Source organism: Aphis gossypii, chromosome 1 (assembly GCF_020184175.1).
Source record: "Aphis gossypii isolate Hap1 chromosome 1, ASM2018417v2, whole genome shotgun sequence".
Taxonomy (NCBI): domain Eukaryota; kingdom Metazoa; phylum Arthropoda; class Insecta; order Hemiptera; family Aphididae; genus Aphis; species Aphis gossypii.
Window position 1 is genome coordinate 32,334,295 of NC_065530.1, and position 14,105 is coordinate 32,348,399.

Here is a 14,105-nt window from a genome sequence, read left to right on the forward strand (position 1 = left end):
ATGAACTTATAACTATTTAATTAAATAAATTTAAATGGCGTAAAAAGATTGATACTGATTTTTTATATTAAATTTGTATAATATAGCCATATAGATGAACTCGTTCTGAAACCTGGCAACACAAAATTGGTTATAACACTGCTGTTAAGCCAAAGTTTTGATTAATTCTTATATTATATTGTGTAAAATTAGTAGGGCCATAAGTGTTTAGTATAAATGTGTGTGTGTGTGTGTGCGTGTTCATTCATTTGTATATTTGGCTTGTAATTTATATTCTACTTTTCTGATGTTTTTACTCATACATATAAATTCATTACTTCTATTTCCGTTATTTTATAACTTATATTTTATAAGCACATATTATAAAAGTACACGACGTACACGCACAGACAACCCGGTCGGCGTTGTTTGTTGGTGCATGATTGACGACTGTGTGAAGAATTTCGGTATTCAGACGATCGCAATATTATTTTATGCTCTCGGCTCGCATTTACTGTACTTAATATTTTGCGAGTGACATGCGTTGAAAATTAAATAGTGCGCTATATTGTTTAGGGTTCACTAATAGCACACATGAACCGTGGGTTGCGATACATCCAGATTATGTCACGAGAAACGTGCAGACGGAAAATAACAATCCTAAAAGTTATTTAAACTTTTTCAAATCCGTATCAAAATTACGTCAGACTGAAACGTTTAAAAGAGGAGGGTTGGCGATTGATATTTTTAACAATAATACAGTGTTTGTTTTAACCAGGTAAGTACTACACCAATTATTCGAAAATAAACTTTTAGATGCGTGTTTTATCGTACAAATGTAATTTTAAATTATAATATAGATTCTTAGTAGGTACAATCAATATTATTCTTATCAATTATTTACTGATTTTTTTTTTTTAAATAAAACAACATTTAAAAAAAATGTATGCTCTTTACTATTTTAAATCATTGTAATATGCAAAGTGCCAATTCAGTTGTATAGTAGAACCCTTTTTTTATGTGTTCAAAACATTCTATACAAATTCTATAATATAAGTGCTAGTAACATGCTGAAGGGTCTTTTATAGGTTTTTCTCGGGAGATAATAAAGCTTTTCAATGACACTTTGCTTCTTTTTTTTCTTTTTAATATCTAATGATAGTTGACGGGATGTTATTATTTTTTATTTATATATAGGTAAATAAATATAGATTTATCCATAAATACTACAAATGAAGTGTAAGTTGTATAAAATATATTAAAAATATTACAGATTTTTGCCAGAACATGAGAACTACACGTTAATAATCAATATGGATACAAACTATACACAGCGTGTTCGTTTGTCAGATCAAATATCAAATTTGCATGATATTTTAACTATTGTTGTTGGATCCGAAAACTCAAATTTCAATCCTGGGTTAGTACCTAATTATTTTATAAAATTAAATAGAGAATCTTTCTTGTACCCATCGGTGTGTACTATCTTTTCAAATTTTATAGTTTTATACATGCTGCTAGAGTCACATGTTGAGCGTATTATACCTATACTTTACAATAAACTCCTTAAAATATGTTTTATAATATAAAATAAAAAATTAACTTAAATTATTTAACCAAAATGTATTACCCATTTAAATGAAACAACTGGATATTATAAAGTAATTGATATATTCACTTATACATCACTTTGTGTATAGCCACCTTATTTCTTTTTCAATACCTATTAACATAGTTAAGCTTTCTAAATGATCTTGTGATATTGAATTTCTTAAATAATTTTTTACATACTTAAGTTTTTGTAACTGACAGTATTCCCATTTGCTTATCAGTTACAGTGCCTACTGCGTACTACGATCATATTCTAAAAATAGACAATATTACTACCTATATCATTATAATAATGATTATATAGAGAATATTATAATTTATTAGATATCCATAATATACATACTCTAGAAATGTACTATAACGTCATATATTGTTAACGTTAAATCATAAACGCTTAAGTATTTATTTCATCATTAATTATAAACCAAATATCAATAGAATAAACTGTTTCCACATTGTATATGGTTTGATGTTATAATTTTATTATTAGTAAGTTAATAACATTTAAAACATAAAATACCGTGTTTTTATTGGACGCCCCATAATTTGGTACGGACAGGGTTTCACAGCCTCACAGGGAAAACCCTGATTTTCCGATAGGCCTATCCGCCTCTGTCTTTAATCTATATAAGTAGGTACATAATATCTTATAATATCTAGCTGCCCTTAGCGACAAAATAACGAAGATATATGAAATATATTAGAAATTTAAGTAATTAGTTTTGGTATTTCAAAATAAAATAAAAGATTTGTTTGTATTTAATAATTATTATTTATTGTTGTAGTGTATAGTTTATATAGTTGTTATGTTGATTTCAATCATTGAATGTAATAATATTTTTTCACATCTGGAGTCCCCTTTTTTTATTTTTCTAATTCGAGTAATGATTAATAATAATAAAATTAAGAAGGCATATACCTGATCTTTATGTAAGTTAATAATATCTTAAAATATTTGGTTAATTTTTTACATATTCACTACATCAAATATTTAAAAATACATTTGATTTATACATGTAGGCACAGTAAGTATATAATTATAAAATCTAGGTGGTTGATACGTTAAATAATTAATTATTTAATATAACATACAATTATGTATAATATAATAATATAATATATACATATATTTTTTTTGATATCATTTTAGAAACTCGATATCAACTACAGAATGGTTGACTCTAAGTCCCGGTGCCACAATTGTTCTCACTGACAACCTAATTTCGACATCATCAAGTATTCCAGTAGATGACACTGCAACAAAATCAACACCTTCATCCAGTACTCAATTATACATAACATCAAGAATAGTATTACTTTGCTTATTTTTAATTACAATTTTTAATCTATAGGTCTCATATTTTTTAATAAAATAAATAAGTAATTAGAAATGATAATTTATTTTATATATGAAACTGTTAACTGCCCTGATCTGAGTCTTATCGGTTTTAGGGTCCTACCAATGAATGCCAGATGTTTAATACCTTATTTTATATTGCGTCAAGTAATCAGTAATTCTTTATAATTTTGTTTTTCCTTAGCATCAGTATTTAATGATTTTATAATTATTACAGTAACGATCATCAATTTGGTTTTGATTTTTTATCCGATAATATTTGCAAGTTGAAATAATTTTAAATTCTAAGCGCAGCAATGATTGTATTTATTTTACTTTGATGTGTGCTTTTTGTAAATGAGTATGCGGTGGTTTTGGATTTGGTATTTGTACTTTGACAATATTAAACTTAAAAATTTCCCAAACTTATTTTTAAAAATTAAAAAATTTGGAAAATCATTTTTATATAAGTCTAATTTTCGACGAAATCATTTTTGTTTTTCTGATGTATGCCATTTGAAAACGATTACCGTAAATGCTTGACATTTTTACCAAATGTTTATATTATCGGTTTTAATTTTATTTCCGTTATTGTTGAGCTATTTAAAGGCATATGAAATTTTAAATTTTTTTAGTTTTTTTTTATAAATGTCAATTAAAAATTATTTACTAGGTGGAAATATTTGAACATTTAATAGAAAACTCTTCATACGTTATTAATTTCTTAATTAAGATGACGTTTAATCTGCATGTATTTTCTCCGTCTTATACACCTATGATATAGTAAATTTTCGTTCACCGGTTTCAATAGTGAACTTGAAATGAGTATAAAAAATATTAATATTTGAAAATGCTCATAATTAGAGTTAGGATGTTGATGACTTTTGCATTTTTTTTCCTTTAATTCTATACAATGCTATCTTAGCTAAAAATTTGTTTCATGTTCCCCTAATTCAGAATATTCTAATTTTATTTTGCATTATTTTGCATATTTGGGCATTTTCAGCTATAAATGCATTTTTGGTGTTTTTTAACGTCATTTTTCAACATTTTTAAGTCATTTTTTCATAATTTTGGTCTTATTTGTAGTTTTTGTACAATGGTGAGTGATTTTTCTCAAATTTTAAATTTTAAAGAAAATTTGTATAACATCAAAAAAAATAATTTTAATTTTATTATTGTGGGGTTTTTGGTGTTATACATTGATAAAATAAGACACACGCCGATCATAGATGCTTATCGAACGTTACGCTTATCGAATATTGAGAATATTTTTAATACAATTTTTTGTATTTATTTTATTATATTATATTATTTTACTTTTTAATTTATTTTAATAATTTTATGCTTAAAATCTAAATGTACATACTATTGTTTATTGTTTATTTATATTATTTTATTAATATTATAATTCATATTATTTTAAATTACTATAATTACACCCATATCAATAATAAAAATTATTATTTATAAATACATTTTTTTTACTTATTTTATTAGACTTATTAGATAATTTTTAAGTATACATTTTTTGAAGTTTTTAGGGCATTTATGCATTTTTTTTAGGGCATTTTTGTGTGTTTTTTAGGTTATCAACATCCTAACTCTACTCATAATTAACTTAAAAAATAAAATATTGTACAAAACCAACGAGAGAACACAGATAATATTCTTGCTTAAAAGTTTGATAATAGGTCTATTCAGTTCAATATCAAATATAAAAGCACACTATTGAAACTGGTGAACGAAAATTTATTATTTCGTACGTGTTTAAGATGGATACAACACATACGGATGTAACGTCCTCTTAAAAACATTAAAAGTCTATATAGTCACAATACTTTTTATAAGCATTTAAAGGTAAAATGTTGATAAAATACAAAAAAAACTAAAAAATACACACAGTTTTGTTTAAATTACCGAGGATTAAAAAATTAAGACAAGGTTATAATTTCGAAAATAATGGTATAGAAACTTGATGTTTTGAAACTTATCAACAAGCATTTGGTTCAAATATTGAATTAAACTGGACTTACCACGCCTTGCCACCACCAATATTGTATTATTGAATATTTTTTATATAGCGTTATAAAACTTTAAAGTACAGTGGGACCTCGATTTTCCGAATCTCCATTATACGAACCCTTTATTATACGAACATTATTTTGTTTCAATTCATGTATTCAAAAGTTGTCTTGTCCGAAAATTTATCCTGAGCGAGTTTTTTTTCTCGTAGAACAACCCGTGTTCTACGCCTTTTAGTCGTGTTGGTTTGGCAACACCAACATTGGTTCACCAGCTGAAAGTATATTTAATTTGCCTACACAAAACGCCTACGAAGAGCGTTTGCTCGAATACGATATGCGATTACCCCATTTATACTCTTACATTATCGCAGTTGACAACAATTGTATAAATAATTATTCTATTATAAACGGTGAGCCATTAATACATGAGTCTTCTGCTCACTTGTAGATGAATTTAGGTACTGACATACAATGATGCATAATATAATAATATTATTAAACATAAAAATGTATAAAATGTCAAAATTATAAATGACTAAGGAATAAAAAATATACCATGGAAATAATATATCCAGAAACAGGATTAGTGTCTTATGTTAAGTCCTCATCGTCATTGTATATACTTGTTAACCTTGTGGAGAATACACGAAATAAGATTAAAAAAATAATTCATATAGGTGTACCTACATATTTTATTTGCACTATCATAATACAAAAGTTTAGCACGCGAATAGAAGAAGTTCAAGATCAAGAGCTAAATTGCTTACTGGAAGTATTGTATTATTGACGTCTTGGAAAAATGTATTTTGAAGAGAATAGACATTATCTAGTTACTCTTATGATGTAGGAATTACTTTAAGTTTACTTGCGATAGCTACTAAAATTGACCATATATAGCATGTCTTATTGTCGTTCTACCAAAAATTAGTTTAATTGTACTTCAAGATGGGTTTTGGTAAAAGCTTTGTATTGAAGCGTTGCGATTTATTTCTGTGATGATTTTCTAAATTATGAATTATTTTGATTTTGATTTTTTTTTTTTTTTAAGAGCGTAATAGTATTAAACAATTAAGCTCGAATAAAAACAGTAAATTTGTCGAATTATGAAATTTATTTCAGTTATTTAGTCATAACTCCAAAAATAATGGAATGAAAACTTGATATTTTAAAACTTATCAACAGGCATTTTTGAAAATCCTAAATATACAAACATTAAACGCACATAATTATTATGAAAAAATTTCTAGTTAATATTTATGAAACTTAAAATATAGATAGAGTATGCACTTGTGTATTAAATATTTTGGTGAAAGTACATTTTTTTTTAAAAAAACGTATTAAATTTTAATGGATGGTTCGAGTATTGAATTAAACTGAACTTCAAATGTTTTGTTCGATTCTAAAACTTTATTATTGAAAATATTTAGTACTTGTTTGATATCGTCTCGCTACCACCAATTGTACTATGATATTTTTTTATATAGCGTTAAAAACTTTCAAATAATGGTAAATAGTAATTATAATTAATTATTTACAATTAATAATAGCATAGTTAACAAATAATATTTCATAGTAACATGTAAAAAATTTCCTGTTTTTTTAAAGATCCATAAGTTATTTGTTCTAAAAATGTTTTTTGTTGTAAAAACTAAATGCTTCTATTAAATATTTCGAAAAATAGTTTATTAACATTAATTTTTAATTATGTTTTAAAATAAATTTTAACTTTTTGTAAAGTAAATATGAACTTAAAATTAGAGTTACAAACAATGTAGTGACAAGACTGAAACACCCTAACACAATTAACATAATAAAACATAATTTAAAATAAAATAATATTAATATTTATCATTTTTTCTTAATTTTCTAGTGGGCGCACTATTATCTATTAAAACATAGTCCGTGCCGCGTGCGTTGTAAATTTTACAACGGTCGCATTATGTTGTGATTATCGTACTTGTAATAAATAGTATTAAATAGTATTAAATTTATTGTTTTATATTATATCAGAATTAATAATTGAAATACATATTAATACAGATTACAGGTAGTATGAATAATAAAATAAAATCAATACGTTTACAGAATTATTTCATAAGTTCATAAAACACTTCAAAAATAGTCTAAAATGTCTAAAACATAGATAATAACATTTTCAAGGAATATGCATGACCATCGATATGAAGATAATAATAATTAAATATAAGTAAAAAAATAATAATAGTGTTTTTTTTTAACAATAATTCCATCCACCCGCTGGAAGGTTAAATAAATGATATGCTAGACTAACCTCCATACAAGACGTGTATAAATTATAAATGCTGACATGTCGTCGATATCGATTATGAATATTGAAATAGTTTTATTTTTTAGATTAACCTAGTAATAAGATGATCACCTGGTGGCAATAACAAACAAGTATATAAACAATTCTAATTGAACTGTTGATACTTTATCACGTATATAGTTCAAAATTACAATTTGTATTTAATTTATTAGAATCCACGTTATGATTTAAAATAGTTGATAGTATAAAACAATTTTTTTATTTTAAAATATTTTATTCATTCTATTCAATTTAGGAAGTTTTCTAACGTTCATGCACGTGAAGTTTGAAAAATTACATGCGTTAATCACGTTATTCTAAACACTGCTATCCTAGTATTGCTATCCTAATCGATTGTTATTATTTATCTGTTTTTATATTTTAACACATTATCTTAACTTAAATATCAGAATAATATACACTCTATAAACGGATTATAAGAAAATAGGTGCAATATAATAAAAATTTAAAAAAATATTTTATTATCAACTATCTTTTAAGCCACTATAATAAATTTAAAACAATATATACATTATTTGTTATAAATATATTATATGCACTTGGATATATAAATTATAAACGTATTGTTCGTTTGATTATAAGTATTTAAATAATAGTTAATCATTATGAGCGTTTAATACACTTTTACAAATTTACAATAGTAATTTAAGTAATTATGACTAATTTAACAGTTAATTATCATAATTAATTGCACTCGTAAATCATAAATCTTAAAGGAATTCTTTAAAATATTTAAATTAATATAACTATTAAAAAGCATAAATAACGATGAATATATAAATATTTAAACATTTATTTTATACCTTAACTAGGTACTGTATATAAACACGAGTAGGTATCCAGTGTTAATGTTGACATTTTGAGTTTTATTTTATTAATTTTTAGTTGGCCACAACCAGTATAACAACAATGTATTGGGCTTGTATTTTAATAACTTGTATACAATTAACATACTGTAAGGTTCTTGTTCCACCAACTACAGTTTTAGATTGGTGGCAAAATTCAATAGTTTACGAAATATTTCCATTGTCATTCAAAGATTCAAATGGTGACGGATCAGGTGATTTTAAAGGTATACTCGAATCATTATTTTTTATAATTATTTATTTGACATTTATTGAAAGCTACTATGGTTTTGTTGCTATCAGGTATAACCGAAAAATTAGATTACATAGTAGATCTAGGAGTGACAGCAATTTGGATAACGCCATTTTTCGAATCACCTTTAGAATCTGGTGGCTACGACATAACCAATTATCTAGATGTACAACATGTTTTTGGTACATTAGATGACTTCAAAGATCTTTTAAATACCGCACATTCGAAAAGTATGTTTTACGTATACATCTATGTTATATATACTTTATATTGTATAGTATATTATTAAATTAAAATCTAACCTTTAAAAGCATTTAAAAATAATACCTATATGTTATAGATTTAAAAGTTATCATGGACTTTGTTCCTAATCATACAAGTGATAAACATATTTGGTTTGAAAAGTCTGCTAAAAATGAAACTGATTACGCAGACTATTATATTTGGAAAGATGCGAAAAATCAAGAGGATGTGATAAAAAATAATGCTACTCCCATTGTGCCGAATAACTGGGTAATGCTTAAAATTTATTTATAAAAACTGTTTTAGTATCATATCAAATCATATTATTTATACTTATATAATTTATAGTATACATTATTATATTATGACAGTATGTATAATATGAGTCTTTATAATAATATGTAGAACAAATTATATTCTTACGTACCTACGTATTATGTCCATAATAAAAGAAAATTCTAAAAATCACTATGTGACTAACATTTTTGAATTTCAAAAAAATTACTTTAACTGGTTATTATTTTTGTTTGACAATAAATTTCGTTAGCGTTTGAAAATCAAATGAATAATAAAAAAAAACAGGAGTATTCATTGTAATTTGTAATATGTAATACATGTGTCTTTATGTTATTAATTTATGTTAAATTACGATTTTAGCAAATGATTTTTGGTGGCAGTGCTTGGACTTGGCATAATACTCGCAAACAGTTTTATTTCGCTCAGTTCGTTAAAAATTTACCAGATTTAAATTTTCGAAACAAAAATGTTCATAAAGAAATGAAGAATGTTTTGAATTATTGGATCAAATTGGGAATTGATGGTATTCGTGTAGATGCTTTAAAACATGTATACGAAAGCGAAAGTTTGGAGGACGAACCAGTAGTAGATGAAAATATGGCTCTTAATTACTTCAATTTAGATCATATTTATACCATAGACCAAGACGAAGTATATGACTTGATCAAAGAATGGCGTTTATTACTTGATGACTTTAAACAAAGCGACCATCATACAAGGTTAAAAAATTATTAATTTGTTAGGTATAATTTTAGAGTTTTTATACTAAATTAGTTTTTCCAATATATTCATTTTCACATCTCTAAATACTCGATTGCAACATAACCCGTGAACAATATTTTTCTCGATACTGTTTTGAAGAAATATGTTGATTGTTCGTATAAAATTGCATCAACTTAGGTAGCAAAGTTGCTATACATGGGGTGGGTATCGTTTACTGGATGTGTGGATTAAAAGATAGCCTTCATAGAATTAAAACAACACAATTAACTTTATTGGTTATTATTATTAAGTAAACGCAAGAAAAATATTTTCAGTACTACCTATTTACAATTTATGAACTACCTAATTTTTTTTTTTTTATGAATTAGCTACAAATTAAGTATTTACATCCAAAGATAAACAACCGGCTTGCGTTGTCTACGCCTTACGAACACGTAACAATGCAAATTGTACCACCCACACTCTGTCGTGTTAAACTTTAGAATAAATTATTTATTTAATTTTAAAATTATTATTATGATCACTTTTAAATTGTAAATTGTTTGTATCTATGTTTTATAATATGTATATTATTCGCTTTACAATTAAAGTAAAAAAAACCTACGGAATTAATTAGATAATATTTTTGCGTTTGAATTCGATGATAGATCAATTCAGTTTAATATTAATCTAACAGAATTAAATTAATTTAAATAGAATATTCAAACCTTTAAAATTTCTATATTATGCATTCGTAAGATAGAGTTGACGTATGTGGATTTAGCATCTTCTTAAAAATATTATTATAATATTATAATTTGTTTTAATGAAGTTTTTTTTTTCAGGATAATAATGACTGAATCATACAGTAATACCAGTATTTTATTTAAATATTACACTAGTGGAGCTGAAATACCAACAAACTTTAATTTATTAGAAGAATATCATCATACTCCGAACGATTATGAGAGAGAAATTGAAAATTGGATAACTAAAATGCCAGTTGGAGCAACATTTAATTCAGTGGTATAAATAGATAAGCTAATTATGATAAAATTATTTTTATTTAATATAATATAATATTACTCATATTAATTTTAAACTATAATTACCTACCAGGTGTATTAGAATTTAGTGTATAATGATAAATGTATTTAGGAATTTTTTTTTGGAGGGCAATAGGTAATATTATATTGTTACGTTATAATTATACATGGTTAATGCGGTTATATACTATTTTTTTACTATTGATTTTAATTTTTAAATTTAAATTAAAATTCTTTTTTTTATTTCAAAGTATAAAAGTCTATGTACGAAAAATGAATTAATGTTAGTTATTGTATTAATAGTTAATAGCTTAGAATTTGTGCTAACATGGCTCCACTCCGTGATATGATAGGCGATATCGAATTTGATTATTCCTCATAGTGTTTTTAAACTATTATATAGCCACAAAACTGGAATGTTCCTAACCATAAAAACTTATTCCATAGAACATTATAAAAGTATTTTAAATTTGTGAAACATATATTTCCTAAAAGAATTATCTTGTAAAAGTAATTTTCAATGATTTGATCATAAACTTTTATTATTTAGCTACAAAACCATGACCATACAAGATTCCCTACTTTTTACGGTACAGAATTAATTGATGGCATGAACGCTTTATCCTTATTTCTACCCGGCGTATCTATAGTTTATTATGGAGGAGAAATTGGTATGGAAGATACATCAGATAAAATCAATTATGCAAGAAGTCCTATGCAGTGGGATGATACGAAAAATGCAGGTAGGTACATATTATACAGTTTAAAATGTGGCCACTAGCCAGTGTGTATACTATATTATTATATACTTACAGTACCAACTTATTTATTTATTATCGAGTGTTTTTACGTATATTTTGCGTATGAACTTGCAACTTTATTTCAAAAAATTTAAATGATGTACGAATATTAATAATATTTTTTTATATTTAATTTGTATGATATTGCCATATATAGATGAGCTCATACTAAAAATATAACCTAATAACACAAAATTGGTTCTGCTAAACTCAAAATTTCTATATTAGGTATACGTTTGAACAAAGACAAGGTTTACTCTGCATGTGAGTGAGCTTTCTGATTTTTTTTATTATTACAACACTGTTGTTCAAAGTGTTGATTAATTCTAATTACATTATATTGTGTAAAATCAGAAGGGCCATACATTTTTAATATATTTATGTGTGTGTGTTCATTTATTTGTATGTTAATTTATCAGGTGATTTTTATACTATTTTTCTAATTATTTATTATACTCATAGGCAAATTCATCACTTTTGTTTCCGTTATTTTACAATTTATATTTTATTAGCGCACACAAGTATACGACATACACACAGAGACGACCCGGTCGGCGTTGTGTATATGATTGACGATTGTGTGAAGTATATATTCGTATCTACTACCTATTTAAAGTCTAGACAGTAGAGGCTCTCAATATTATTTTATGCGTTTGGCCCGCATTTACTGTGCCTAATATTTTGCGCGCGACATTCGTTGAAAATTAAACAGTACATAATAATTACCTATTATTGTTTAGGGTTCACTAATAGCACACATGAACCATGGGTTGCGATACACCCAGATTATGTCACGAGAAACGTGCAGACGGAAAATAAAAATCCTAAAAGTTATTTAAACTTTTTCAAATCCATATCGAAATTACGTCAGACTGAAACGTTTAAAAAGGAGGGTTGGCGATTGATATTCTTAACAATAATACAGTGTTTGTTTTAACCAGGTAAGTACTACACCAATTATTCGAAAATAAACTTTTAGATACGTGTTTTATTGAACAAATGTAATATTAAATTACCTATAATATAATATTTGATTGTTAGAAGGTAGGTACAATTAATACTACCGTTATATTAAAAATTAATTACTTTATTATTATTTTTTTAATAAAACAACATTTTTTTTTTTAAATGTTCCTATGCGCTTTGCTATTTTAAATCATTGTAATATGCAAATTGTCAATTCAGTTGTATAGTAGAACGCTACATTATTGATTTTTCTCAGGATGTAAATAGAGCTTTTTCAATGACACTTTGCTTCTTTGTTTTCTTTTTAATAATGATAGTTGACGGGATGTTATTTTTTTATTCATGTAAATAAATATAGATTTATCCATAAATATTAAATAACACAAATAATGTGTAAGTTGTATGAAATGTATTGATTACGTTCATAAAAAATATTACAGATTTTTGCATGGACATGAGAACTACACATTAATGATCAATATGGATACAAACTATACACAGCGTGTTCGTTTATCAGACCAAGTATCAAATTTGCATGATATTTTAACTATAGTTATTGGATCCGAAAACTCGAATTTCAATTCTGGGTTAGTATTTAATAATTTTATAAAAATAAGTAGAGAATCTTCTATACATCAGGTGTACACTATCATTTTAAAATTTTATATTTTTATACATGCTGCTGGAACCGTACTTTTACATAATTTGGTATTTTGGTTCTACTTGGCATTTATTTTTGTGAACAAATATTTTCCCGCATGATTTACGTGGTGTTCAGAAAAGTCTCGTTATAGATATACTTGTCACATTTACATTCCTTTTTGAAAATTACTGTTGTATAGGTAATTTACATTTAACATCAAAAAACTGGTTAGATCAAAATAAAAACGAATTTACACAATTTTTTTTATATTTATTTGTATGTTTTGTCATTTATATAATATTACGTCTTATATTATAGTAATTTTATTAGCTTAAGATTGAAAATTATTATTTAATTTATTGTTAGAATAAAAATATAAAAATTGAATTATTAAAGTTGAAACTATTAATAATAATAACATTTAGAATAAGGCATAATATACCTGATCTACGTATAAGTTATAAATATCTCAAAATATTTGGTATTTTTTTTTCGCTTTTGCTAGACTTTTGGTCTACTGCGCAATATCACTTTATTAAAGTTTACGTTCATTACATATAAAATATTTAAAAATATATATTTGATCTATACATGTAGGCACAGTATATACTATATAATATTATAATATATTTAAATTTTTAATTATAAAATCTAGGTGGTTGATACGTTAAATAATTAATTATTTAATATAACATACAATTATGTATAATATAATAATATAATATATACATGTATTTTTTTTTTTTGATACCATTTTAGAAACTCGATATCAACTACAGAATGGTTGAATTTAAGTCCCGGTGCCACAATTGTACTCACTGACAACCTAATTTCGACATCATCAAGTATTCCAGTAGATGACACAGCAACAAAATCAACACCTTCATCCAGTACTCAATTATACATAACATCAAGAATAGTATTACTTTGCTTATTTTTAATTACAATTTTTAATCTATAGGTCTCATATTTTTTAATAAAATAAATAAGTAATTAGAAATGATAATTTA

The 14,105-nt window shown here is 25.2% G+C and overlaps 1 protein-coding gene and 1 pseudogene across 6 annotated transcripts in view; both read left to right on the top strand.

Annotated features, from left to right (window-relative positions):
• Positions 1-4,402, top strand: part of LOC114132278 (maltase 2-like) — a 34,448-nt gene extending 30,046 nt beyond the window's left edge. For all 5 annotated transcript variants that reach the window (XM_050197675.1, XM_050197671.1, XM_050197672.1 and 2 more), the window contains exons 8-10: positions 556-757; positions 1,253-1,399; positions 2,741-4,402. In XM_050197675.1, the coding sequence (XP_050053632.1) occupies positions 556-757; positions 1,253-1,399; positions 2,741-2,942 (551 nt within the window). In that variant the 3' untranslated portion in view covers positions 2,943-4,402. The remainder of the gene's footprint in view (positions 1-555; positions 758-1,252; positions 1,400-2,740) is intronic.
• Positions 4,403-8,065: 3,663 nt separating this feature from the next.
• On the top strand, positions 8,066-14,101 carry LOC114132272 (maltase 2-like; annotated as a pseudogene). The gene is made up of 9 exons (XR_007603317.1): positions 8,066-8,372; positions 8,449-8,628; positions 8,739-8,911; positions 9,299-9,657; positions 10,486-10,666; positions 11,237-11,429; positions 12,227-12,427; positions 12,893-13,039; positions 13,855-14,101. The product of XR_007603317.1 is annotated as a maltase 2-like (transcript).
• Positions 14,102-14,105: the final 4 nt, after the last annotated feature.